The sequence below is a fragment of the Muscardinus avellanarius genome (assembly GCF_963383645.1).
Source record: "Muscardinus avellanarius genome assembly, chromosome: 10".
Classification (NCBI taxonomy): domain Eukaryota; kingdom Metazoa; phylum Chordata; class Mammalia; order Rodentia; family Gliridae; genus Muscardinus; species Muscardinus avellanarius.
In genome coordinates this window covers 109,353,179-109,379,263 of record NC_137796.1, presented here as the reverse complement: position 1 = coordinate 109,379,263, position 26,085 = coordinate 109,353,179, and the positions used below count along the sequence as shown (strand labels likewise).

Sequence of the window (26,085 nt, the reverse complement as noted above, 5' to 3'; positions counted from 1 at the left end):
CTTGTGGCCACAAGCTGGAAGGACAGCTGTGGACAGGATCTGCGTTGTCCTGGTTTCTCTGAGCGGCTGGTCACTGCACCGCTTCGCCGCGTCCTCTTTGTCCCTGGCGATTTGCCTCCCGGTGCCTCCTTGCCCGGCCCCTGCCGCCCATGAAGCTCCTCACTTTCATTCCTACCTGAAAACGGGCCACACGGCCAGGGGGCTTCAGGGCTGAGCACCCGGGCGGGACAGTCATGCTTGTATTTTATTTGCACAAAGATGACTTGCCTTTGAGCCAAACATGTGTTGGTGGATGGCGATTCCCTGGTGAGCCAGAGCTGTGGACAGAGGGGCGCACGCTCGCACACACCGACACGGTTTGCACAGGGGGCGCACGCTCGCACACACCGGCACGGTTTGCACTTTATTACAACAGCTTGTGGTTCCTGGGTCAGAGTCTGGCCGTCTTCAAATACTCGGGTCCCATGAAAGCTCCTTGGCTTTCCCACGCCAGGCTCTTCCCATAGCAGTGATTCTCAGCACGCGGGCGAGGCCGGCAGTGTGAGCTTCAGCATTGCCGTCTCCGACTGCTCCTCGTAGGGGAACAGCTTCCGGTGGTGAGGGGGCACGGCTTCCCAGCGGATGGCCGCCCGACCTGCGAGCAGGACAGGGGTCTCAGGGCGGCAGTGCGGGGCTGCTAGGACAGGCCTGGCGGTATCTGGTGTGCAGGTTCACAGCCCGCCATGCCCACCAGATGCCCATTCAGCGTCACGGGCGGGGCTGGGAAGCCGGGCTGCTCCCCAGTGCGCCTGGCGGGTCCCTGAGCACTGCACCTGTATGCCCGGCAGGCAGCGCAGGTGTGGAGGAGCCGAGGCAAACAGAACCTTGGACCCACATCTGCCCCTGCCGCGCCCACAGGCTGCGGCATCTGAGCAGACTGCTGGAGCTGCCCCTGGGAGGGTTTCTAAGTCCCAGGTTTTGTTATAAGTGAAAAGTACAGATATGAAGCAGTATAGGTATTCAAGTAGGGAAGTCTCCAATCCTGCCTTCTAAGTATGATGATTGCTGGTCTATATTCTAGAAATTACCCTGGTATAGTAACATGAAGGCAAGTATTAAAAAAAAGTGAGGCAGAGGCCGGGCGTGGTGGCGCACGCTTGTCATCCCCGCGCTTGGGAGGCGGAGACAGGAGGATCGCGCAGGTTCGAAGCCAGCTGTGCTGGCATAAGAGACCCTGTTTCAGAAATATAAAATAGGTCTGGGAGTGTAGCCCGGAGGTAGAAGGGCTTCCAGGAACCCCAGTACCACCAAAAAAAAAAAAAAAAAAAAAGTGAGGCAGGGTGGCTCGTGCCTGTAATCCCAATACTTGGGAGCTGAGACAGGAGGACCCCAGGTTTGAAGCCAGCTGTAGCAGCTCAGTAAGGCTCTCTAACCTAGTGAGACACTGTTTCAAAATTAAAAAGGGCTGGGGTGTAGCTTAGGCAGAGTGCTCCTGGGTTCAGTCCCCAGTACCACAAAAAAGGAAGAACACGCTGGGCATGGTGGTGCATGCTTGTAATCCCAGTACTTGAGAGGCTTCACACCCCTGAGTTCAATCCCCAGTACCATTAAAAAAGGGCGTCAGCTGTGTGCTGACTGGCACTTTTCACTTGGAAGGATTTTGTGTCAGCGTCAGAAGGACCCCACCCTTTCTCGGGGTGCACAGCCCTCCATCGTTGGAGTGAGGGAGCAGGCGCTGGTCTGCTCGCTCCGTGATGCACATGTGCACGCGCGGGTGCCCGGGTGTGCGTCTGCCCCCAGGGGCTGCGGCCGGGGAGTCTGAATGGCCGGCTCTGCCGCACCAGATTTCCCATGGACCGCCCTGGCCGGGTCTGGCAACTGCGGGGAGGTGGTTCTGGGTGGGCGGGTGCGGCCTGGGACTGGGCCAGCGGCCTGGCTGTAGTTTGTGGAGCTCGGGTTCCCTTAGCTACCCTGTTCCCAATGTCTGGTGAGACAGGATGACTGTGCCCCTCTCTGGTCCTGGGACACGGAGATGGCAGGCCCATGGCCTTCCCTGACATCAGGACCATGGCTGCTGGGCTGCCGAGTGTCACCGTGGGGGGAGGGGATGGACACTATTCAGGAAGGCCAGTGTCCACCCTGCCCTGCGAGGGAGGGGGAGACCCAGCTGGGCCCGTGCTCATGCTCGCCTGGGCCAGAGCCTGCTCTAGTCCATGCTGACCGGCACCTGCCTCCATTTTACAGTCAGGACACCAGGTCCTAAGGCCGCCTCAGCCGGCTCTGAGGTGCATAGTAGGGCCGCTGCTCTGCACCTCCAGGGTCGCCGTGCTGGGCTCTCTTCTGCACCTGCCTGCTCACCTGCCTCTGTGTGTGCCCCCCCAGGGCCCCATCTTGTGCCTTCCTGACATCACCTCCCTGGGGCCCTCATGGGGACAGCCTGGTGGCCTGCAGGCCTGGGGCTCACCCAGCTCAGCCTTGAACAGCTGGCAGGTCTCTGGGTTGCGCACGGTGAAGGCCACGTAAACGTCAGGGTTGTGGTCCCTCCGGCAAGCAGACAGTCTCTGCAGCACCCCGATCAGCGAGAGGGTCACTTCCGGGCAGTATAGCACGTCTGCGATACAAAGGCGCGTCACTCGGGCCGCCCTCCAGGGTCGGGCCCAGCACGACGTGTGGCCGCGTGGCCCGGGAGCGGCCAAGAGCTGCAGTGGCCGGTCTGCTCCACGCCTGAAGGCCTGGGGCTGGGTGGCTGAACACCTGGCGGGGGGCTGCTGTGCGGCCCTCTCCAGTGGGTTACTCTGGTGATTCCATTGGGGACTGTTGGGGCCCCCAGGGCCTCTGAGAGGCGGTTGCTCAGATGCAGCCGCCTGGTCTGGGGCCCGGGCCTTGCAGGGACAGCGGGGTCGGTCACTCTCCTGTCTCCACCGAGCGCTGTGGCTTTAAGGTGAAGAGGTCCTGGGCGCTCACCAGGTGACATCACAGGTGACTCTTGGGGCGCATCCCTTGCCCCTTAGCCGGAGCAGAGCACCGGGGCTCAGTCAGGGCCTGGGCTTTACCTGCTGCGATGACGACATCCGGCTGGAAGGCAGAGAGCTGAGGGACTGTGGCGATGTCCCAGTCCAGCGGGGCCACCGACACCAGGGGGCGCTCCGAGCCAGCCGTGGCGTCCGGGTCCGGTGAGAGGCCATTGAGAAGCAGGTTTCCCCGGAGCTGCTGGAGGACTCGGCTGTGACAGTCACTAAACACGTAGGCCCTGGGGCGGCACGTCTTGCAGACGACCAGGCCCGTGAGGCCAGCCCCACTGCCCAGCTCCAGGACGGTCCTGGGTGGAGAAAGGCGGCCCGTGTCCCAGCCTGTGCTGGGCCACCCTGCCAGTGCCCCCACCCCGGGCCCAGGGTCACCTGTGAGCGAAGACTGCCGGGTTCTCTATGGCCCACTCGGCCAGGTGCAGGGCGGCATCCCAGGTGACCAGGCCCGTGGTGCCGTGGGAAACGATGGCTGTGCTCTCAGAGAGCGTGACCGCGTCCCCCGAGGGCTGCAGAGAGACGGGAGTCACCCAGCTGCTGACCACGCCCGCTGGTGCTCAGTGACAAGAGGGGCCTGGGTGGCCTCCCTGAGCAGCCCACCGCGGGCCCCCGCCCTGTGATCCCAGGCTGCTTGCCGTCCTCAGCTCAGGGATGCAGAACCCTGGGCTGGCAGTGAGGAGGGCCGTGGCCACGGAGCACTCCAGGAAGGTGACTTAGAGCCTTGCCCGCCTCGTGCGGTGCCAACGTCCCAGCTGCGACGTGCACCGGCACACTGGACATTACCCTGGGGGACAGGGACACAGAGGGACCTGTCAGTGCTACTCTGCAGAAGCATCCTCACAGCTGTCTGGGGGGATCCCTGGGCACTTGGAGTTCCCTGTCCCCCCAGCAGGGGGCGCACGCTCAGCCTGCCATCACCAGGGGTGGCCCTGGCTGTCCCCGGGTGGGGCCTGTGCGCCTTGTCTGGTTATCGGCACCCAACATGTTTTTCCTGAGCGTCTTTTCTGGACAGGATGAACTCGGTCACTCGCTCATGGAACTTACAATCCCGTAGGGACCCAAACCCAGGCAAGGCGGTTTCTCAGTTATCCAGTGCTTGGAGGAAAATACCAAGAGGCGCATGATGATGGGAGTAGACTGGTCAGGGTCGGAGAGCTGACGTGTGGCCGAGACCCCACGCGGTTCTAGGGGAGCCCGTCGGGCGGAGCATGCGCAGAGGAGTGGGGCAAGGCGGAGCCAGGAAGAGGAAGCGGAGGGGCGCGGCTGGAGCTCTGGAGCAGAGGGAAGGGCTGGGCGCGTGGGGCCCGCGCCACACCCGAGAGCTGGGGCTGCAGGCAAGCAGAGGGGCTCCGGTGGGTGCTGAGCAGGTACGGGTGGGAGTCACGCCCGTGGGGGTCACTGGGGATCCTGGGGCGGTGCCTACAGGATAGCTTTGCATCTTCCTGACAAGCAGAGCAGCTACGGGTGATATTTCCAACAAAACTCGTGATGAGGGATGATCCCTGTGAACCCCCAAATGTCAACAAGTGGGGAACTGCCTGTTGACTTGACAGCTGTGAGCTAAATGTGTCCTGGAGGTAGAGAAGGGGGGAGCTGAGCGCAGGGACCCCCTAGAGCTGCAGGAGACAGCGCGGCCCGCGCTAGAATAGTGTGTTACGGACTCGACGCCGCCACCCACCCGACAGGTGAGGCTGACCCTGGGAGCGCCTGGCTCAGGCGAGGCTAAGGGGCTGAGTGACCCCGTCTCAGGGCAGTCGGGGTGTGAGTCCAGGGAGGTGGCGTGTGGCCCGCGCGCAGGAGGGCGCAAGTCTCCTACCAGCAGATAGCTGCGGTGGCACTGGGCCGACTCCTCAGCGGTCAGGACCTCCGCCAGCGACTCGTACAGCTCGTCCAAAGGCTCCGCGTGGACCGCCTCGTGCTGGGGGTGACAGTTCAGCCCAGAGGAGCTTCAGACAAGGCGAGCGCGCTGCCCCTCGAGACAGCTGAGGTCTGCCTGCGGGCCTCTGCTCCCAGCTGCAGCCACCGCGGTTTGGTTTTCTCCAGTTTACAGGGGAGATTTGGGGCACAAGGACTTAATAGAGGTCACTTGACATACAGAACACGCACGTGGTGGGACCTGGGGAGTCTCGAGGACAGGTGCCCAGGGCCGGGGTGGCACAGCCCAGGGCAGATTCCCCGGGAGCCGCCACTGACTGAGAGGAGAGAATGGGTGCGTGTCTGCTGTCTGTCTGTCTCTCTCTGTGGTTCTGGGATTGAACCCAGGGGTGCTCTACAACCTCATCCCTTTTTTTATTATTTTGTTTTGAGACAGGGTCTAAGTTGCTGAGCCTGGCCTCGAACCTGCGACCCTCCTGCCTCGGGCTCTCAAGTACTGGGATTACAGCGAGGCACGGCCACGCCCAGCTACAGTGTGGGTTTGCAGCTTCCTCTCAATGGTGAGCCGTGTCCGGGGCTCCACAGGGCAGCCCAGGGCTCTCTGAGGACCAGCCACCTTCCTGTTGGTGCCGGGAGACCAGAGGCGCCCTGTGGTGAGCCTGCGGTGGGGCGGCGGGCAGCAGGCACCCTCTGGGCGCTAAGCCCGGGCGGGTGCGGCCCCTGAAGCAGCCTGCTATAGTCCTTGGGGAAATGGCCTCTGTGACGCGTGTCTAACGCTGAAGCGGGTGGGCGGCTGCTCCTCAGGGAGAACTTAGCAAGGGACAGTGAAGAAGGATCCTGATTCTGTGACAGCTAAGGGCTCCAGCAGGGCCAGTGGCCCTCGGAGGTGGGAGGGGCACGCACTGTCAGAGCTGGGCCAGCGGGACAGGAGCCGGGGCTCCCAGCACCCAGGCCAGGAAAGCCTGGGAATGCGGGCCTGCTGGGTGGGCGGGGCCCGGGAGGAGAGCCCGAAGCACCAGGAGAAAAACCCTGCCCGCCCGCCTTCCCCTCTGCCCTGCCTCCTGTAGGGCAGATCCTGCAGGCAGCCCGCGCCAGGGAGGCGCTCCACACAGGGTGTGAAGGGCAGGCACAGGGCTGGGAGGGCTGCCAGCTCCCAAAGGCACAGCCCTGGCCGGGAGCCCTCAGAAGAACCGGCCAAGCCCCCTGTGTGGCCGGCAGCAGGAGACCTGCCCATCACTGACCTTTTTGATGAGCTCTGAGAGAAAGCAGCGGGTGTACTTGGCCGCGGGCGGGTGCCTCACACACACAGGGTGCTTCACCGTCTGTGACAGAGGATAAAGTGCCGGAGGGACCCCGTCTCACGTGTCCTGTGAGCGTCAGTCAGGCAACTGGGAGGGTGAACCCAGCTCCCCAGGGCCTCAGTGGAGAGATGTGGGGTCATAGCCCAGTGTTCCCTGCACATCTGCAAGACTGAATTCTAGGACCTACGCTTTGAGCTGGGCGTGGTGGCGCATGACTCTAATCCCAGTACTAGGGCGGCAGAGGCAGGGCGATCGCAGGCTTGAGGCCAGCCGTGGCAACTTAGCGTGCTACCTCAGAGTCCCCCGCATCCTTTCTGCATCCACGCTCTCCGCACGGGCACTGTGGGGCCGGCTCCTCGGTGCCTTCGGTGCTTGGGGCCTCCTCTGAATCTCATGGTGCGCTTCCTCCTGAGGAGACCCGGGCTTTGCCCCTTCAGAGCTCGTGACCCTCAGGAAGGCGAAGGCCCAGGACGAGTGTGATGGGTGTTGAACCCCCAGGGGCCTGCTCAGGGTGGGGGTGGGCTAGGCCGGTGGTGGTCCTGCCTCTATCCCACCTTAGCGTCCAAACCCCACCTCCCTCTGCAAGGCAAGAGCCCATCTACAGCTAGAAGAGACGTGTGTATTTTAAAGTCAAAGAAGTCCTCTAGGCAGCTAACACATGCTGGAAGCCGTTCCCGCACCTGTCAACGGCTCTCACTGCAGATGGGTCTGAAACGCTCCCTCGCTGCCCTCTCATAAGGAGTTTTGTATGTCGTGATGTCTTCATCCAAGAAAAGAGCCAGAGTCGTCTCAGGCACCGGCGCCCACACACAGGTGGACTCACTTGAAGGGTTTGTTCTTTGAACGTGTGCATTTTATTTTTTTATGGTACTGGGGATGGAACACCCCAGACTTATTTTTTTATTTGGAAGCAAGGTCTCACTAAGTTGCCGAGAGCCTTGCTAAGTTGCTGAGGCTGGCTTCAAACCTGTGATCCTCCCGTCTCAGCCCCCCAAGTACTGGGATTACGAGCAGGCGCCGCCACGCCTGGCCGAACACGGGCCTTTAAATAGGATCCAAGCGTGTCGGGAGGCCGGGCTACGTGTCTAGTGAGTATGGGGTTCTTACCTTCTGCAAAATATCCAGCAGCAGCAGCGCAGAGTCTGATGACTCCCTTAATTTCTCCTCTAGGCTCTATTTGGAGGAAAGAGAGAGGGAGAGAGATGATCTCAAGGTCATTTCCCCAGGAGCATTACACACGCGGTAGAACATGCCGGCACATGGAAGCCATCTCTCCCCAGGGATCTGGAACCAATCAGAGAGGAAGGCATGGGAAGCCGCAGCCCGACCTTCAGATGTGCCAGGCCACACCTGGAGGAGTCGTGGAGACTGACTCTCAGTTCCTATTAGCCCTGGTGCCTGGAGGTCACCTGGGTCACAGAGCAGCTCTGTGGCTGAACTGATGTGCCAGGAATCAGGAGGGAGCCATAGCCTGAGAGCCTCACAGGGATCTGGAATCTGACATCTGAGTTAACACGGAAACCTGAAATGTGTAGATGCCGGGCCCGGTTAGGCTGACACCCCCCCCCCTTATGGGGACTTGAACCTGGCAATGAGCTCAGGCTCCGGAGTTGGGCAGCCACCTTGGCTGCCAGTGACACAGGAAAAAAGCCCTTCAAAGGCCCCCCAGACCCGCACCTGCCCTGGTGCCTCTCTGACCTCATCACGACCACATCGTCCCATCCCAGCTGTCTGCTCCCGCTACACTGGCCCTTGCCGGGCTTGGCCACAACAGGTCTGTCCCCACCATGAGCCCGCACTTCCTGTCCCTCAAGACGTCTAGGGGGCAACTGCCCCCTTCAAACATTGCCCTTAGCCGGGCGTGGTGGCGCACGCTTGTAATCTCCGCGCTTGGGAGGCGGAGACAGGAGGATCGTGCAGGTTCGAAGCCAGCCTCACTGGCTTAAGTGACCCTGTTTCCAAATAAAAATATAAAAAAAAAATAGGTCTGGGAGTGTAGCCCAGAGGTAGAAGGGCTTCCAGGAACCCCAGCACACACACAAAAAACAAAACAACAACAAAAAAACCCAAAAAAACATTGCCCTTGGGGGAGACCTTTCCATTGGTGAATCTCCCCCTCCCTCGGCTCTCAAGTTTCTTGTTTTATTCCTTTATGGTAACTCTCATCCCCTGGCCTTTTCCTCTCATTCATTTCTTTGCTCTCTGGCTCTCAGGTGAGCAGGGCCTCAGCTGTGATGTTGAGCCCCGAGGCAGGCTCATGGGAGGCACTCAGAAAGAGTTGGCGACGGAATAAAAACACTAGCCAAGTCTTACAGGTATTTGTCGCAGCTGGGTACCAAGGCAAGGGCTCTGCACGCCAGTAATCCTGGTAACAGCCCCGCGGTCAGCACCATCATATCCCTGCTAAGCCCTAAGGCACAGAGCCATGTGGACACTTGGCCAAGGTGAAGCGGCTCCCAGCGGCCGGCGGGCTGGAGTCTCTCCCTGGTCTGAGCTCTCCATCTTTCCTCCGCTCCTTTCCTCATTAACGGCTTCTCTGCACACACCGTCCCCTGCCGGGTTCCCTAGGGCCTAAGTTCGCGCCGGTACAGGCATGAGAGCCGCTGTCTGAATGGGGCTGGATGGATGCTACTGGGGTTTCAATCTGGGGCTAAAACCGCACACATTCTCCCGGACTGGAAATGATCTGAGGGCTAAATGTTTTATGCCGACGGATTAACACCCGGGGAGAGTCGGTTTCTAAAGCGACCCTTCGGTGAGCTCATGGCACGGCATTACCAGCGAGGCACAGCGCGGGGGCCCGCGGGCTGGCACGAGGCCCGGGCCGGGTCCCCAGCGGGAGGCGCCCTCCCCTCGGTCTCTTCCCACCAGAGCCTCCAGCTGCAACAAGCCGGTTTTGTCCCGGGGCCACGAGGACCGGGCTGGCTCCCGCGCCCAGGAGAACGTGGCTGCCGAGGTCCTAGGACGCTGCCCTTCAGAGTGAGAGGGGCTGCCCAGTGGCTGGGTTACACATCATGAACGCCATCGTGAGCGGGCCGTGTCTGCGGGGCCCGGACGCAGCCCCCGCCCCGAGCCGGCTCCGATCCCGCGCCGCCGGGACCCGGCCCGGGGCCCCGCGCCCACCTGCCAGGGGAACGAGCGGAGCGCGCGCGCCGCCAGGAAGCGGCGCTCGAAGCTCTGCAGCAGGCTCCAGCTCCCCGCGCTCTCCTCCGGCGCCATGGCGGGGCGGGGCCGGCGTTGCCGGGAGACCGGGCGGAAGCGGCCCGAGCCAATGGGAGGCGGGCAAAGGGAGGGACGGCTCGGGGGCGGGGCCAAGAGGTGCGCGGGCCTGGGCGGTGGCCCCTGGGGGCGGGGCTAGAAGTGCCCGTGGGGCGGAGCTTAGGGCGGGGGCGGGGCGCAGCTCCCGGGGGCGGGGTTTAGGGCGGAGCCAAATCCCTGCTGGGTGTAGGAAGGGGGTGTTTGGGGCGTGGCAGAGGGTTCAAGGGTCAGGGAAAAATAGTGAGGCTTGGGTCTTGAGAATCAGCCCCGGCGAGGGGTCCGAGGTGCTAGAAGGTTCTACAGGCCTTTGCCTGCGAGTTCGAGGCGGCCCGGGAGCCCGGGCGGATTGGGCTGGGGCGGGCCAGGAACTGGGCCGGGGGGCCCGGCGTCCGGGTCCGTGGCCCGATGGCGCACTTTGTGCGGTTCAGAGTCTGGATTTGGGGCCCAGGAGGCGGGGGCCAGGCTCGGGCTGGGCACGAGGCTCCCTGGGAGCCAGCCTGCCATGCCCTCTGTCTACACTTTCCGGAGGGTCTCTTGGCGGGGGCTCGGGGCAGGTGCATCGGCTCGGGGGTCTTTATCCTAGCACCCTCCCCTTCTGGGATCCATCGGGAAGGGGCGTCCTCCTCCTTCAGCCTTTGGGCTTGTCACCCAAGAAGTCTTTCGTTCACCAAGTACTTACCAAGTGTGCCTGGCTCGGGCTGCAGCAGTGAGGAAACACAGGTGTGGTCCCTGCCTTCCGAGGTTATCACACAAATACCTAGAGCCTACGACAGCAGTGTCTTCCTTAAGGAAGCGCACAGAACTATGGGAGCTTCCCGGGAGGGGGCGGGGAGAACGTGTGCGTGTGTCACTGGGGACTGAACAGGGGCATTTCGCCCTATTTTTAATTTTTATTTTGAAGCAGTCTCCGTAGGTTGATGAGAGTCCCATTCCTTGCCGAGGCTGTCCTTGAGCCTGCGATCCTCCTGCTTCAGCCTCCCAAGTTCTGGGATTACAGGCGTGTGCCACCATGCACAGCTCAGTAGGGGTTTTGATCTTACAGGAGAGGAACCTGGGTGAGGAATTATTTTGGTTCAAAGTTGATTTATCTTGAGTTGGGAGGTGGGGTGGCTAGCGGGTCACAGGCGAGGGCCCTGGAATTTTCTCTGTGTGCAAGGTGTAACATGTTTACTTCAGCAAATCTCTCATAAAACTCCATTTGGGAGAGTTTTGAGCTATTTTTGGTGGGGAGGAGGAGTACTAGGGATTGAAACCAGGACCATCTGTCTCTAAACTGCACCCCAGCCCTTTTTCTTTTTCTTTTTCCTTTTTTTTTTTTTTTTTTTTTTGTGGTACTGGGGATTGGACCCAGGGGCATTGTACCTCTGAGCTACACCCCCAGCCCTATTTTTTATTCTTCATTTCATTTTGAAACAGGGTCTCACTAAGTTGCAGAGGGCCTAAGTTGCTGAGGCTGGCTGCAAACCACCGTCTTCTGGTCTCAGCCTCCAAAGTACTAGGATTATAAGCCTGTGCCAGCACACCCGGCTATTTTTGATTTTGAAACAGGGTCTTGCTAAGTTGCTGAGGCTAGCTCCCAACCTATGATCCTCCTGTCTCTGTCCCAAATACTGAGCTTATAGGTGGGTGCCACCATGCCTGACTCCAAGCTAATTTTTTAAGAAGAGGTTGATGAGACATTAAATCCTATTACTTCCTTCAGATGAGAAACTCTTGAACCCTGAGCAGCTAGGAGAACGAGAGAGGGGAGTTAATTCTTAAGTGAGTGCCGGGCACACGCTTGTAATCCCCGCACTTGGGAGGCTGAGACAGGAGGATCACGCAGGTTTGGAGCCAGCCTCAGCTATTTAGTGAGGCTCTCAGCAACTTAGTGAGACCGCTTCCAAATAAAATATAAAATAGGTCTGGGAGTATAGTCTGGAGGTAGAAGGCCCATGGGTTTCACCCCCAGTACCACAAAAAATAAAAATAAAAAAATTCACCGGGCATGGTGGCTCACGCTTGTAATTCCTGCTCTTGGGAGACTGAGACAGGAGGATCGCGCTGGTTCGGAGCCAGCCGCGCTGGCTTAAGAGACCCTGTTTCCACATAAAAAAGTTAAAAAATAGGTCTGGGAGTGTAGCCCGTGGGAGTGTATCCTGGAGGTAGAAGGGCTTCCAGGAACCCCAGTACCACAAAAAAAAAAAAAAAAAAAAAAAAAAAATCTAAGTGATTGCAAGAATTCTGTCTGTTCCTCTATAGAACCAAGTGTGCACAGATCAGACCAAACAAAAACGACTTCCCAAACACTCTTGATTTAGACAGATCAGACTCTGGTCACTGCTGTGCTCACACAGAATGACTGTTGGGGAGCCCAAGCACCCCACACATCATCGCAGCGTCCCGAGGCCGTCCAGGAGTTACCGCCGTGCCTCGGAAGCAGCCGCCAGGCTTTGGCTAAGGAAAGCTGGCTCTGAAGCCGCCAGGAACTCTCACTTGCTATTAATGCTTTTTTTTTTTCTTGTACTGGGGGATGGAACCCAGGGGCATTCTACTTCCGAGTGATACCCCCAGCCCTATTTTTATTCTTTATTTTGAAACAGGGTCTCAGGGTCTCACTGAGTTGCGAAGGGCCTCACCAAGTAGTAGCTGAGGCTGTCTGCAAACCTCAATCCTCCTGTTTCAGCCTCCCGAATGCTGGGATTGCAAGCGGGCGCCACAGCTCTCTGCCCGTAGCAGATGACGCAGAGTAATAGGACGTTGAGGGGCACCCATCAGCTCTGGGCTTGTGCTATGGACACTCATATTAGCTGTCCATTGCCCTTCCTCCGTGGGACTAACGGTCACGGTCAGTCAGTGCTGCGTTGGTGCTGTAGGGTGCGCTCCTCAGACATCAGTTAACCACGGCAGGTCCCGCCTCTCCTGACGGCAGACACAGAACAGGTTGAGAAAGGACCCTGCCTGCCTGGGTCACAGAGCTGACCCGCACGCAGAGAAGATGGCTTACCTCGGAGTGTGTGTTCTCAGGAGGGACAAAGTTCACACGTCTGATGTCTGAATTTGGAAGGGTCAAGGCGCTGAAGGAATTGCCAAGGTCCCTGGGACCTGACTGCTATGTTTTCTCCAGGCGTAAGTGACGAGCAGAACTGGTTTTAGGACATATCTGAGCGGTCTCGATTGTTGTGAGAGGGAATCTATTACATCAGCCACATAAAAACCCAAGTTCCAGATTTGAGGCTCTCTGTTATAACGCAGTGATAATAATAACCAAACGCAGCTGAGCTGCGTGGAATGGTCGCCTCTTAGAAATCATGCTGTGGGCATGGCAGTTCAATCAGTACATTGAAGTTTTTCCTTTCTCTCTCGGATGGCTAATGGTTTCTGTGAAAAAGGACCGATTGATTTCTTTCTAAAATGTTGCTTCGGGGTAGTGGGGCATTTATGGATCATGTTTCAACTTATAGAAAAACTTTATAGTTCAAATATAAATTGCACTAAATGTAGGCTCTATAATGGAATTGAAGGTTAAGTAAAGTTCCAACTTTCCTTAGGCTGTTTCTAGCATTTGGAGCCCACCCCTTCCACTCCTGCTGTGGAAGACGAGGGTTATGTTTAAGTACGGTCAGGGCTCGGTATAATAAGGGATAACTATTGAGACATAGAAGGAGATGAACCAGGACCATATAATGCTTTGGTTGGTAGCAGGACCAGGGAGGGGGAGTTAATACTGGAGATTGAACCTGGAGGTGTTCTACCTCTGAGCTACAGCCCCCAACCTTTTACTCCCCGAGAACTGCTATCTGGCCCTGGGCTCCTCTGATCTGCCCCCCCGCCCCCACAATAGAATTGTACTTGGCCAGACAGAAAAAAAAAATTGTGTCATTTGCAGGAAAGTGAATGTAGATAGAGAACAGGGTGCTAAGTGAGATGGGCCACTCTCAGAAAGCCAAGGGCGGTTTGTTTTCTCTCTTATGTGGAGGCTGGAGAGAAAATAGGAAACAGAAGGGGCTGGGGATCAATGGGGAGAGAGAGCAGGAGATTAGGAGCTACATCTGCGGCCCTATTTTATTCTTTATTTTGAAACAGGGTCTCACTGGGTTGCAGAGGGCCTCACTAAGTAGCCGAGGCTGGCCGAGAACCTGAGATCCTCCTGTCTCAGCCTCCCCAGTACTAGGGGTGTTGCTGGATCATATGGTAAGTTCGTTGTCCTTCTCCTGAGGATCTTCTATACTGCTCTCCAAAGTGGTTGCACCTACTTGAAATCCCACCAACAAAGTATTAGAGCTTCTATTTCTCCACACTTATCCCCACTTACTAAAAACCTGAAAGCCAGAAGGTGACTAACTTTGACAAGATGATCCACTCACAACCTATTTTTTTTAAAAAATAGAGGTCACTTGGATCTGGAAATCGGCTGATAGATTAGATGAGGCAGCGGCAGCTTATATTTAAGCTTCCTGGCCACACAGTTGAAGAAACTCGCTGGCCTTTTGCTGTGAAGCAGGCCCCAGTTCCAGGCCTGCCGCGCAACAGGCTCCATGCCCGGCCTCGCTGACTCCACCAGACCTGGCCTCGCTGCATTGCAGGCTCCGGGCCAGGCCTCACTGGCTCCAGACCCGGCGTGGTTGCTCACGCTTGTAATCCCTGCATTCGGGAGGCTGAGACAGGAGGATCGCGGTTCGCGGACAGCCTCAGCTACTTAGTGAGGCCCTCTGCAACTCCGTGAGACCCTGTTTCAAAATAAAGAGTAAAAAACAGGGCAGGGGGTGTAGCTCTGAGGTCGAATGCCCCTGGGTTCCATCGCCAGACCCGAAAAAAAAAAAAGTTTCTTATTCTTAAACAGGGTCTTGCTGACTTGCTGAGGTCCTCACTAAGTCGCTGAGCCTGGCCTGAACCTGAGATCCTCCCGTGTGTCTCCCAAGCTCCAGGATTACAAGTGTGCGCCACCACAGCTGGCCACCACAGAACGCTCCCTGGAGCAGTCCCGGATCATACGTCATATGTTTTTGGGCACTTTCTTCGTCATTTTAGCAATCTACACCCCTGCCCTGGCACAACCTGGCCATGGGTGTGACAACTGGATACATAGCTTTTGGGACTTGGCACAAAATAAAAACTCAAGGCCACTGATAAAGAACGGAGAATTTTAATATGGTGCCAGGAGATGAGGAATCGGAGCCGGGGGCTCGTCTGAGCACTGGGCCCTGTGGGACCAGTGGAGTTTGCAAGCCCAGGAAGCTGGCCCGGTTGCCTGGCCCTCAGAGCACTGGCCCCCAGCGGCATACAGGAGGCGGCCTCAGTGGTGATCACAGTGCGCGTGGCCGTCGTCACAGGAGACCCGAGGGTCCCTCGCTCTTTTTCCAGTGAAGGATGGAATCTGTGTTGCACAGTGGCCAACAGAGGGAGACCTCGCATGATGTAGCATCTGGGTGCTGTGTTTTGGAGAACAGGTGCCTTCTGTGTCTCTGACCCTGTTAAAAGATTTTTTTCAGAACTGGGGATTGAACCCAGGGATGTTCTACCTCCAAGCTACAAACCTGACCCTATTTTTTTATTCTTAATTTTTTTTTTTTGGTGGTACTGGGATTCCTGGAAGCCCTTCTACCCTCGGGCTACACTCCCAGACCTATTTTATATCTTTTATTTGGAAACAGGGTCTCTTAAGCCAGCATGGCTGACTTCGAATCTGCGTGATCCTCCTGTCTCTGCCTCCCAAGCGCGGGGATTACAAGCGTACGCCACCATGCCCGGCCTTTTATTCTTAATTTTGAAACAGGGTCTCACTAAGTTGCAGAGGGCCTCACTAAGTAGCTGAGGCTGTCTTTGAACCACCATCCTCCGGTCTCAGCCTCCCGAATGCTGGGATTATAAGTGTGTGCCACCATGCCTGGCTCAACCAGAAGTTTTTAATTGTCTGATTATTAAGAGGCTATTCTGACTGCTCCTGGGTTCCCAGGAAGTTCCCCATCCAGGCGCGGGTGAATATTAATTATGGAAATAAAATGTCCATTTAGCCCCAGAAAGTGCTCGCTGCAGAGAACTCTCGGAGGGCGAGCTGTTGAAAGCGGATTTACTAAATGACCTCTTCGCCAAATGACCCATTTGCCTAATGACCACTTGGCCAAATGACTGATCTGCTAAAAGCTAATTTGCTGAAAATTAGTTTTTGGGTCGTTCTGCTTATCAGTGAACACCTTTCTTACCCCAAGTTCCCGACAGGGAAAAGGTCAAAAGAGGTGTAGCAAAACTCTAATAAAACGAAAAAAGAAAAGAATCTTGATAGATGACTTGTGCTTTTTTTTTTTTTTTTTTGGTACTGGGGGTGGAACCCAGGGGCATTCGACCTCCGAGCTACACCCCCAGCCCTATTTTTTATTCTTTATTTTGAAACAGGGTCTCACTGAGTTGCAGAGGGCCTCGCTAAGCTGAGGCTGACCGCGAACAGTGATCCTCCGGTCTCAGCCTCCCGAATGCTGGGATGACGAGCGTTGTGCATTTGTAATCGACTGAGTTTTATTTCTTTGTTAATTGGTACTGGAGAATGAACCCGGGGGCATTTTATTTCTGAGTTACATTCCCAGCCCTTTATATATTTTTATTTTGAAACAGGGTCTTGCTGAGTTTCTCAGGCTGGCCTGGGACTTGCAATCCTCCTGTCTCAGCCTCCTGAGCATTCTAGGATTAGAGGCATGTGCCACCATGCCCAGCAATCTTGCATTTATTTAATGTTCCGCAGAATGGAATGCTTCTTGTAAGTTTCCAAGAAGATCCGATCCGTGGGTCGTCGCTTAGAAGGGGAAAGGTGTGCACTTGTTGCGTGTATCTGCTCTGACCATCAACAAATCACTGGGAATTAGTGGTCTCAGGCCACATCTCTCTCTCTCTGGTACGGGACTGAACTGAGGGGCATTTTAGCTCTGAGCTACGCTTCCAGCCCTATTTTATTATTTTGAAACAGGGTGTCGCTCAGTTGCCAAGGGCCTCACTAAGTTGCAGAGGCTGGCCTGGACCCCGCGAGCCTCCTGTCTCAGCCTCTCATGGGATTACAGACCTGCGGCACCATGCCAGGCCCCTGTAGGTTCTGTTGCTCTTGCAAGAGGCTGACTCTAGAAGAGGCATGTTGGGAGCAGGCTGTGTATGATTTCCTGGGATCAGAAGGATCACAGCCTGTCTATGGTGTCCATTCCTTTTGCCCAAGAGGCACCTGCGAAATGTGACCAAGTCGAGGCAGTTCCCCCTCCTCTGCTCTCTGTTTAACTCTCCCCCACTTTTTTTGTGGTACTGCGGATGGCACCCAGAGGCATTCTACCTCTGACCTACACCTCCAGCCCTCTTTTTTATTCTTTATTTTGAAACAGGCTCTGAGTTGCAGTTGAGGCTGTCCTCGAACCGGGATCCTCCTATCTCAGCCTCCCAAATGCTGGGGTTACAAGCGTGCGCCGCCAGGCCCGGCTACAACATTATTTGTGTAGCCTTAGAACAAGGTGTGTTCTGGCATAAGCAGTGAGGCCGTGCAGGGTGAGGGCTGGTCTGACATTTGGCCTGTCTACTGCCCGTCTCGGCGAGAGGCCTACCCCCACCAGCCCTGTGCAGAAGCCTGCGCTGCGGTTGGGACCTTTATGAGGTCGGGAGGAAGTGAGGTCACTGGGGGCGTGTCCTCAGAGGATAACAAGGACACGCCCTTTCCGGTCTCCCTGCAGCCGCTCCATCACGCTCAGCCCACCCGGACCTTCTGCCTGGTCACGCGGCTCCAAAGTGGCAGCGCGGCCGCGGTGGGCCAGCTCCTCCCAAATGGTGAGCCAAAGCAACCTTCCTTCTTGATAAGTCGTTTATCCCGGGGACTCTGCCCCAGCGAAGGAAGGCTGCCTAGCAGGCCCGGAGGCCCTGCCTTTCTGCCCGATGGCCAGCTCAGCTGACCAAGCTGGTCCCCGCATCCTCGTCTCTAAACCGGGCGGGCGGGAGTGTGCTGGGCCCCCCCTCCTCGGGACCCCCAGGCCCTCTCCAGCTGGTCAGCCACAAAAGCGTGGGCCGGGGTGTATTCATTTCGAGCCCCCCCCCCCATGCCATTTTGGCATGGGGCTGTATTTCTATTTTCTGCATTTCTGTCTAATAAACTTCTTTAAATCTTCAGCAACTGTCAAAAAAAAAAAAAAAAAAAAGCATCGGCGGGTTTACCAAGAGCCGGCGGTGGGCCCTCAGCCCCTGGCAGGCCGCCCCAGGGACGGGACATTCCTCAGGTGGTGAATAGTTACATCCTACTGTGAATATTCCCCCCGGCACTGAAGGAGACCCCGCGCTTCCCGCGCTGCAGCCCTGGGTGGCGGGGGTCCAGGACGCCCCCGGGCACCCCGTCCTTCCCGCCAGACCGGCCGCATCTGTCCCGAGACGTTTCTCAGCTTTTTCCCTGCCATGAGCTGTGGGTCGAGACTGGGCAAGTCCAGGCCACCTCTTTCCTGGCTCTCACCCTCATCTGTGTGTTTTCTCTGAGAGGTTTGTTTATTATTCACAACATTTGATGAAGATAAAATTCACATATCACACAGCTCACGCATCTGAAGCGTGCAGTTCAGTACTTCGTATGTTCGCACACTTGTGCGACCATCACCACGATCAATTTGAGAACATTTCTCTTATGTCGAAAGAACCCCCATCACGTCAGCAGCCGTCCTTCAGCTACCCGTCCACTCTGTGCCCGGCAGCCACCAACCTGCTTTCTGTCTCCTTTGCTTTGCCGATTCTGGAAATTTCATAGAAAATAATCATTATATGTGGCCCTTGTGCAGTGTCCACAAGGCTCCTCCGGCTGGGAGCGTGTGTCAGTCCTTCCTTCCTTTTCTGGCTGCATAGTATTCCACCAGGCAGTTAGACTGTATTTCTGTAACCATTGTTCTGTTGGTGGATATTGGGTTGTTTCCTCCCTTAGGCAAAATTTTTTAATGTGGTATGGGGGATGGGGGTGGAACCCAGGGGCTTTCTACCTCCAGGCTATCCTCCCAGACCTTTTTTCTTTATATTTTCTTTGGAAACAGGGTCTCACTAAGTTGCTGAGAGCCTCACTAAGTAGCTGAGGCTGGCTTCGAACTTGTGCGATCCTCCTGTCTCAGCCTCCCAAGCGCTGGGATGACAAGTGCGCGCCACCACGCCCGGCTTCTCTTACACTATTTTGAACCATGCTGCTGTGACATCCCTTTGTACCTATCTCCTCCCTCGGGGTGGCGGAGAGATGCCCTTTTCCTGTCCTGTAAGTGTAAGAAGAGAATTTCATTGGGCCACGTCTCTCGTCCTCAGCAAGGCCCCCCTGGTGACACCCCTGCCCGGTACAGGGATCCATAACACATGGGGCTTAGGGGCCAGGCTGCTGGGCTTGATTTCCGGCCGGGCTGGGATCTCTCAGGACGTGATGCGTTGTTAGTTGCGGGAGGCATTCTCCTCTGTGCTGCTCAGGAAAAAGGCTGCCTAGGAAACCACTACCCTCCAGTGCTCGCAAGATGTGTCCAACTTCAGAGACGGCAGAGTGGGGAAGAGTTCCCCAGAGTAGAGGGAAATGGTGTGTTCTCAGCAATTAGCAGTGCTAAATTTAAAAATCCTTAGTGTTTCTATTTATAAAATGCGGAAGAGCTGAGGGGAACTTTGAGGGGATTAAGCATGGTAACTGTTTTTTTTGGTACTGGGGTTTGAACCCAGGACACTATACTTCTGAGCTATACCTCCAGTCTTTTTTATTTTCAAAACTGCAGAGGGGCTCAGTTGCTGAGGCAGGCTGTGAACCTGCGATTTTCCATCTCAGCCTTCTAAGTGCCGGGATGACAAGTGTGCGCCACCATGCCTTCCTTAAACGTGGTAACTTGCCAGGCGTGGCGGTGCACACTTGTCATCCCAGTACTTGGGAGGCTGAGGTGGAAAATCGCAGGTTTTCAGCCAGCTGCAGCTATTTAATGAGGCTCTCCACTACTTAGTGAGGCCCTGTTTCAAAATAAAGAATAAAAAATAGGGCTGGGGGTGTGGCTTGGAGGTAGAATGCCCCTGGGTTCCAGCCCCAGGACCACAAAACAAAACAAAGCAATAACTTTAAGATAAAGTATTGGACATTGACTCTTGGCATGTAGCAGGCGCTCACCTTTCCAGAGAGGACATACCACCGCAAGCCTTTCCTGGCATATGTCATACACGGTTAAGTGTTGGCTTGCTCTCCTAGTTGGTTTTCTATTGCTGTGACAAAATGCCTGAGGGTGGGTAATGTATAAAAAAAAGAGGCTTACTAGCGCACAACTTTGAAGGCTAGAAGTCTAAAGGGCGGTGTGCTGGCTCTGGTGAGACTCCCTGGCAGTGTCACAAAGTGGTGGAGGACATGACCAAGGGCGTGTGTGCGGAAGGCACCGCGCAGCAGGACAGAGCTGGAGGGTGAGGGAGTGTCGGCTGGCTCTTAACCACAACTCAGAGTAAGTCAGTGCTGGAGGCCAGTTCTGAAGGGGTCTGGGGGTCTTTGGGACCAATGAAGGGGGGTCGGCGCAGGAAAGACCCAAGGCCAGCCGTCGGAGATAAGCAAGCAAGCAAGAGCTTTATTAAGACAGCCCAGCTCCCTTTTATATCAGGCAGCTGGGAGGAGGGGGCTTCCGCTCACAGCGGAAGATCGCACAAAGTACGGGGCGTTTACTGATTGGGTGGCTCATACCCCAGTGGGTGTGTGATCAGGGGACTGGCTGTTGGGCATCCCGTGGCCCCTTTGGCTGGCTATGAGGTAGCCAGCACAATCCGGAAGAGAAGCCGGAGAGGCGCCATCTTTGGCAGGACTGGGCTGCGTATCCTAACAAGTTCCTTCTGAGTAAAGGGCCCTCAGGGACCTCCCTCCCTCCCTGTCCCTCCCGTTGGGCCTCACCTCTTGGAGGTCCCCACTTCTCAACACCACCATGGTGGAGACCAGATCCTAGCACGCAGACTTCTGAGGAACAAGCTGCACCCCAGCCCGGCACCACGCAGAGCGCCCGCGGAGCCGAGTCCTGGCTTGCTCCAGCGTCCCGGTTCACGTCTGTCAGGGTTTCATCTGGAGCGTCCCCTCGCAAGCTCACGTTGAAGCCTGGTGTCCAGTGCCACGAGGGTCCGAAGTGGGGTGTGGCTGGAGGACGGCGTTCGCTGGGGGGGCCCACCCCCCTCACTGCTTCTGAGCAGCCCTTCTCCACCACGTCCCGCTGCCTGGATGTGTCTGTCTTGGAGCCGGCCACCTGTGGACTGACCTCGGAAACTGCCAGCCAAACAAACCTCGCCTTCTCTAAGTTGTTTTGGTCGGATATTTGGGTCACAGTGATGAGAAGCAAGCACACTGCCCCTGCCCTGGGTCTACATTTGGGAATGTGTTGATTCCACCTCAGAATCCGGGAGGGATGTGGCTCTGGCCCGGCCAATCAGAGGACGCCGCATCCTTTGGCCACAGCACCGGGGTCCTGCTAAGATGCTCAGGCTCTCACTAAGCTCCTAGGCTGGCCTCAAACCTGCAAACCTCCTGTCCCAGCCTCCCAAGTACTGGGATTCCAGGCGTGGGCCACCACACCTGGTTGGGCTCCTGCCTCCCTTGTTGAGCCCCCTTTTGCCCAGACTAGGGTGGGCCCAGCTCAGGGCTGGTGCTCACTGTTGGCTGAATGCACGGCTCGTCCTTCTGTGAGCGTAAAGCGCCCACTTTCACCCCTGATGAACCTCTGGAGGGACTTGCAAAATGCTTTCTCTTCTGGCTCCCGGTACCTTATTTGTAGCCTTTACAGGTAACGCGTTTTCCTTCCTGATAACAGAATCGCCACGCTTGCTTGCACTTGCATATCCTCCAATATTTATTTATTGCATTTCAGATTGGCATCAGAACTAAATCTCAGTTCTCAGCGATGGCACTTTGTTTCACTTACATTTAAATTGACTTAGCCCTGGAACATGAGATTGACTGGGAGGATGGAGCTCACATTCTGTAGAACTGGCTGCTTTATTATTTAGAGGAGCTGAATGTTGATATCACCAGGGACACGGGCAGCTGGAAACCCAGTGAGCTCCAGATGTTTACACAGATGTTCCAGCCGGTGCTGGATCTCAGCACGCACATACCTTCTCCAGCGCTATCCCAAGCTATCGTCTTAGGAAACTAGGCTTTTTTTTGCAGTACTGGGAATTGAACCCAGGGGCATTCTATCTCAGAGCTCCGCCCCAGCCCTCTTTTCATTTTATTTTGAAACCGGGTCTCACTGAGTTGCGGAGGGCCTCACTAAGTAGCTGAGGCCGTCCGCGAACCGCGATCCTCCCGTCTCAGCCTCCCAAGTGCTGGGATCACAAGTGCGCGCCACCACGCCCGCCTCTAAACTGTGCCTTTTCTTACTGCTCTCCTAGGAATATTTGGAGCTGTGCTGCCCCGCGCTTGACTCCGGAGGGCCGCGCACAGGCACACACCGCGCTTGACTCTGTGGCTTTGGGAACAGTGATGACTGAAAGTGCTGTTTTCAACAAATACTTCTGAGAATTAATCGGAGCACTTAATTGGGCGCAAAAGAGCGGATATTTACTAGTCTCCCCTTTGTGAGCATAATCAGCACCGCAGCAGCAGCAGCGATCGAAAAGCGCGTTTTATTGAGTTCGTTTTTCTTCCTAGGACGGCGGCGGTGCGGGGCCCCCTCTCCAGCCGCCTCTTTCAAACAGAGGCTGATGGCGTTTTCAGGGGGTTGGACAGAGTCGGCCAAACTCTTGTGAACAAGCGCTCTGAGGAGAAGGCTCGACTGGCCTCGCTCTGCCCTGGGCCTCTTCCTGTGGGCGACAGAACTCGCGTGACAAGGCACGTGTTTGGTGGCCCACGGGCAGCCCAGCGGTCATCTGTGTGGTCCAGGGGAGAGTTAGTTCCTTACTCGGGGCTGGCGATGGGGCAGGTGGACAGGTCACCTGAAGCCCAGGAGGCCCCGTGGGCTCGGAGTGGAAGGGAAACAGTTTAGCGGGTTTGAGCACAGTCTCCCTGCTGGTGCCAGAGGAGACAGGGCTTCCCCGGGGACGGAGGGCAGGGGCTGCTCCAGCCCGCCTGGCCCGGCTCTGCTCGCGGCGGGCCACGGCCTGCTCCCATGGCGGCGGTGCTGCCCGGCTGCACCTGGGCCGCTCTGCGCAAACACTGCCTCCCCGCCAGGAAGACGCTCTGATGGTGAATCAGCAGAAGAAAACGGAGCCCCGCAAACATGGTAGCCAGACAAGAACACGAATAAGAGAAGCGACGGGGAAGAGCCGAGCGTGGTGGCCACGCTTGCAAGCCCTGCACTTGGGAGGCTGCGACAGGAGGATCGCACAGGTTCGAAGTCAGCCTCAGGGCCCAATGTTTTGACCACAAAATAATACAGTGTCATGGTTAAGAGTTGCCAGTCATACCGCCGGGCGTGGTGGTGCATGCTTGTAATCCCAGTATTTGGGAGGTTGAAACAGGAGGATGGCAAATTCAAGGTCGGTCTCAGCAAGTAGTGAGACTCATCAACCTAGTGAGACCCTGTTTCAAAAATAAAAATAAAACAGGGCTGGGTTGTAGCTTAGCGGTAGAGGTAGGGTGTGGCTCAATCCCCAGTACCACACACACAAATCTTGCTAAATTGCTGAGGCTGGCCTTCAACTTGTAATCCTCCAGTCTCAGCCTCCCAAGTACTAGGATTATAGGTGTGCGTCACCATGCCTGGTTATGAATATTGTTTTCTTGGGACAGAATTTATTTGTCTGAAAAATTTTAAAAAGTAACAGAAAAGAGTCTATAACGTAACAGGAGGGAGTTTGAACCTGAGGTCAGCGAGGGTCATTGACAGACACTGACGATTCTTCTGGAATGGGATTTGGATTTAAAGAGAAATCATTTAAAATGAAATCAAACAAAATGAGAACATCACTTCCGTGATGTCACCAGCCCCATTCCAAGGCTCCACAGCCCCAGGCGACGGGTGGCGCTCAATGGGACAGTGTAGAAAGGGGCGCCTTTATTCTTACAGAATGTTCTGTAGTGACCCTGTTTCAAAATAAAAAATAAAATAGGACTGGGGTGTAGCTTGTAGTTAGAATGCCCTTGGTCTTAATCCCCAGCATGAAAAAAAAATTTTTTTTTTAACTAAGATGTAAGCTGGGCACAGTGGCACACATATGTAATCTGTACTTCGGAGGCTGAGACCGGAGGATCACAGGTTTGAGGCCAGCCTCAGCAACTTAGTAAGACCCTGTTTCAAAACAAAAAGGGTTGGGCGTACAGCTCAGAGAGAGAAGGCCAACCCAACAAACAAAAACACTAGCTCCCCCTTTGGTGTTTCTTTATAAAATGTGCTGTGCTGTGCTAACTGCAGCTCGGGTGACGGGCGTCACTGAGTCAGATGTGAAGCAACCTAGGTGTGGTCAGGACAGGAGGTCAGAGGCAGCTGCAGGTCAGAGGGGTCACTGACTAACCATGCTGTCCGGTACGGCAGCCCTGGCATCTTGTGGGATTTATTTATTTATTTTGTGGTACTGGGGGTGGAACCCAGGTGTTTTTCTACCTCTGGGCTATACTCCCAGACCTATTTTATACTTTATTTGGAAACAGGGTCTCACTAAGTTGCTGAGAGCCTCACTAAGTAGCTGAGGCTGGCTTCGAACCTGTGCGATCCTCCTGTCTCAGCCTCCCAAGCGCGGGGATTACAAGTGTGCGCCACCACGCCCGGCATCTTGTGGGATTTAGACTTAAGTAAAAACCAATTAAAAGAAATGACATGAGACCCTCACTTCCATGTTCTCGCCATCTTAGCTGGGGCCGGGTGGGGTTTGGGGGCGGCAGGGGATGGGGAATCTCAGATGTCTCTGCTCCTGACCTGGCAGGGACTTCACCGGGCACTTGCTAACCGTGCACCCGGCCCAGCGACGGGAGCGTCCCGGGCCGGGCTCCCATCCACAGCAGCCTGGCCGCAGCTCATGTAGGGTGGACACAGGTTCAGGTTAAGGTGGGCGGCACCCTGGAGGGATTGCGCGGCGCCAACTCCGAGTCCTCAGGCTCCATCCTGGCACACTTCTGGTGGGCCTTCTTCCTTCCTGGCCTTGGCCACTCTGGTAGACACCCGGGCCTTAGACTTGTCTTCCTGGAGGTGCAGTGTTGGTGGCCGTGAGGGCAGGGCTGGTTGCATGTGATGTTCAGACATAGAGTGACCCCTGAGGAGCTCGGGTTGATATATTTAATCCACGGAGGGTGTAACTCATCATAGGTACGTCCTTTACAGTGAGTTCATCAGCGTGGTGCCTGGCAGGCGGGGCGCTGGTCCTCTCCCCTGCTTCTCCCTTCGTGATGTGAGAAGAGCCTTGCTTTCATTCTCTCTCTCTGCTTCCTGCCACCGCCGTGCTCTGAGACCTGCAGTCCCTGGGCTCACATGGGCTGAGCCCCAAATCTCCAAGGAAACCGTGAGCAGATAAATCTCCCATCCTCTAAGTTGCGAAGTGAGTCTTTTTGGTTTATAGCCGCAGGAATGTTGACCGAGCCACACATCCCTCGCCTGTCGGATGGGAACTGCTCCCTAGAGCAGACCCCAGAGCCTGGGGCGGCCAGGGAGAAGGGCAGGCCCCAGGGTGACCGTGTCCCCAGCCTGTGACGCTGATGGAAACCGGCATAGAGATTCTTCTTGAGGTCACGCATCTCAGCTGGGCTTTGAGCCCTGGGAGGTTTTGTTACAGTCTGTGCTTCCAAAAATGCAGATGAGCCGGGCGTGGTGGGCACGCTTGTAATCCCAGCATTTGCAAGCTGAGACTGGAGGATCGCGGTTCGCGGGCAGCCTCAGCTACTTAGTGTGGCCCTCTGCAACTTAGTGAGAAACTGTTTAAAAATTAAAAAATAAAAACAGGGGAGGGTTGTAGCTCAGAGGTCAAATGCCCCTGGGTTCCATCCCCAGACCTGCCAAAAAATAAAAAGATAAATAAAGAAAGTAAGCCGAGCGTGGTGGCGCACACTTGTAATCTCAGTATTTGGGAGGCTGAGACAGGATTGCAGGTTTGTGGCCAGCCTCAGCTGCTTAATGAGGCCCTCCATAACTTAGTGAGATCCTGTTTCAAAATAAAGAATAAAAACAGGGGAGGGGGTATAGCTCAGAGGTCAAATGCCCCTGGGTTCCATCCCCAGACCCACAAAAAAAAATTGCAGATGAAATAACACAAAATCAACGGTTAACATTCCAAGCGCGCGCCTCAGTGACACTGCGTATGGCACAGCGCCACGTATCTGTCACCCTCTTTCGTTCCAAGCCATCGTCATCATCCGAAGAGGACACCCGTGCCCTCGCAGCCTCTCCTGTCCCCTCCCCAGCCCGGCCACCACTGATCTGCCTTCGGTGTCTGTGGACTTACCTGTTCTCAACGTCGCCTATATAGAGGGGTCGCGGGAACTGTGCCGATGGAGGGCTCCCTTTACTTAGCATCCCGTGTTCAGGGTGCGTCCATGCTGTAGGATGCACCCATGTTCCGTTCAGTTCATGGCTGAACGATACTCCACGGCGTGGAATTGTTTATCGATTGATCCGCCGATGGACACTCGCGCGTGTTCACGGTTTGGGTGTCGCTCGTGATGCCGCTGTGGGTTTTGGTGCACAACTCTCTGTCCCAGTCCTTGCTTTGAACTCCTGTGGGTGTACCTAGAGGGGGTTCTGGGTCACAGGTAACTGTTTAACTCCTGGGAC

At 56.1% G+C, this 26,085-nt stretch overlaps 1 protein-coding gene across 1 annotated transcript; it reads right to left on the bottom strand.

Moving 5' to 3' along the window:
* Positions 1-515: 515 nt before the first annotated feature.
* EEF2KMT (eukaryotic elongation factor 2 lysine methyltransferase) lies at positions 516-9,397 on the bottom strand (the record flags this gene model as incomplete). Its single annotated transcript, XM_080703959.1, has 8 exons — positions 516-634; positions 2,444-2,590; positions 3,033-3,298; positions 3,378-3,511; positions 4,819-4,920; positions 6,119-6,199; positions 7,286-7,351; positions 9,302-9,397. The coding sequence occupies 8 exons, from the start codon at positions 9,395-9,397 to the stop codon at positions 516-518; spliced, it is 1,011 nt and encodes a 336-aa protein (XP_080560085.1).
* Between the last annotated feature and the right edge of the window lie 16,688 nt (positions 9,398-26,085).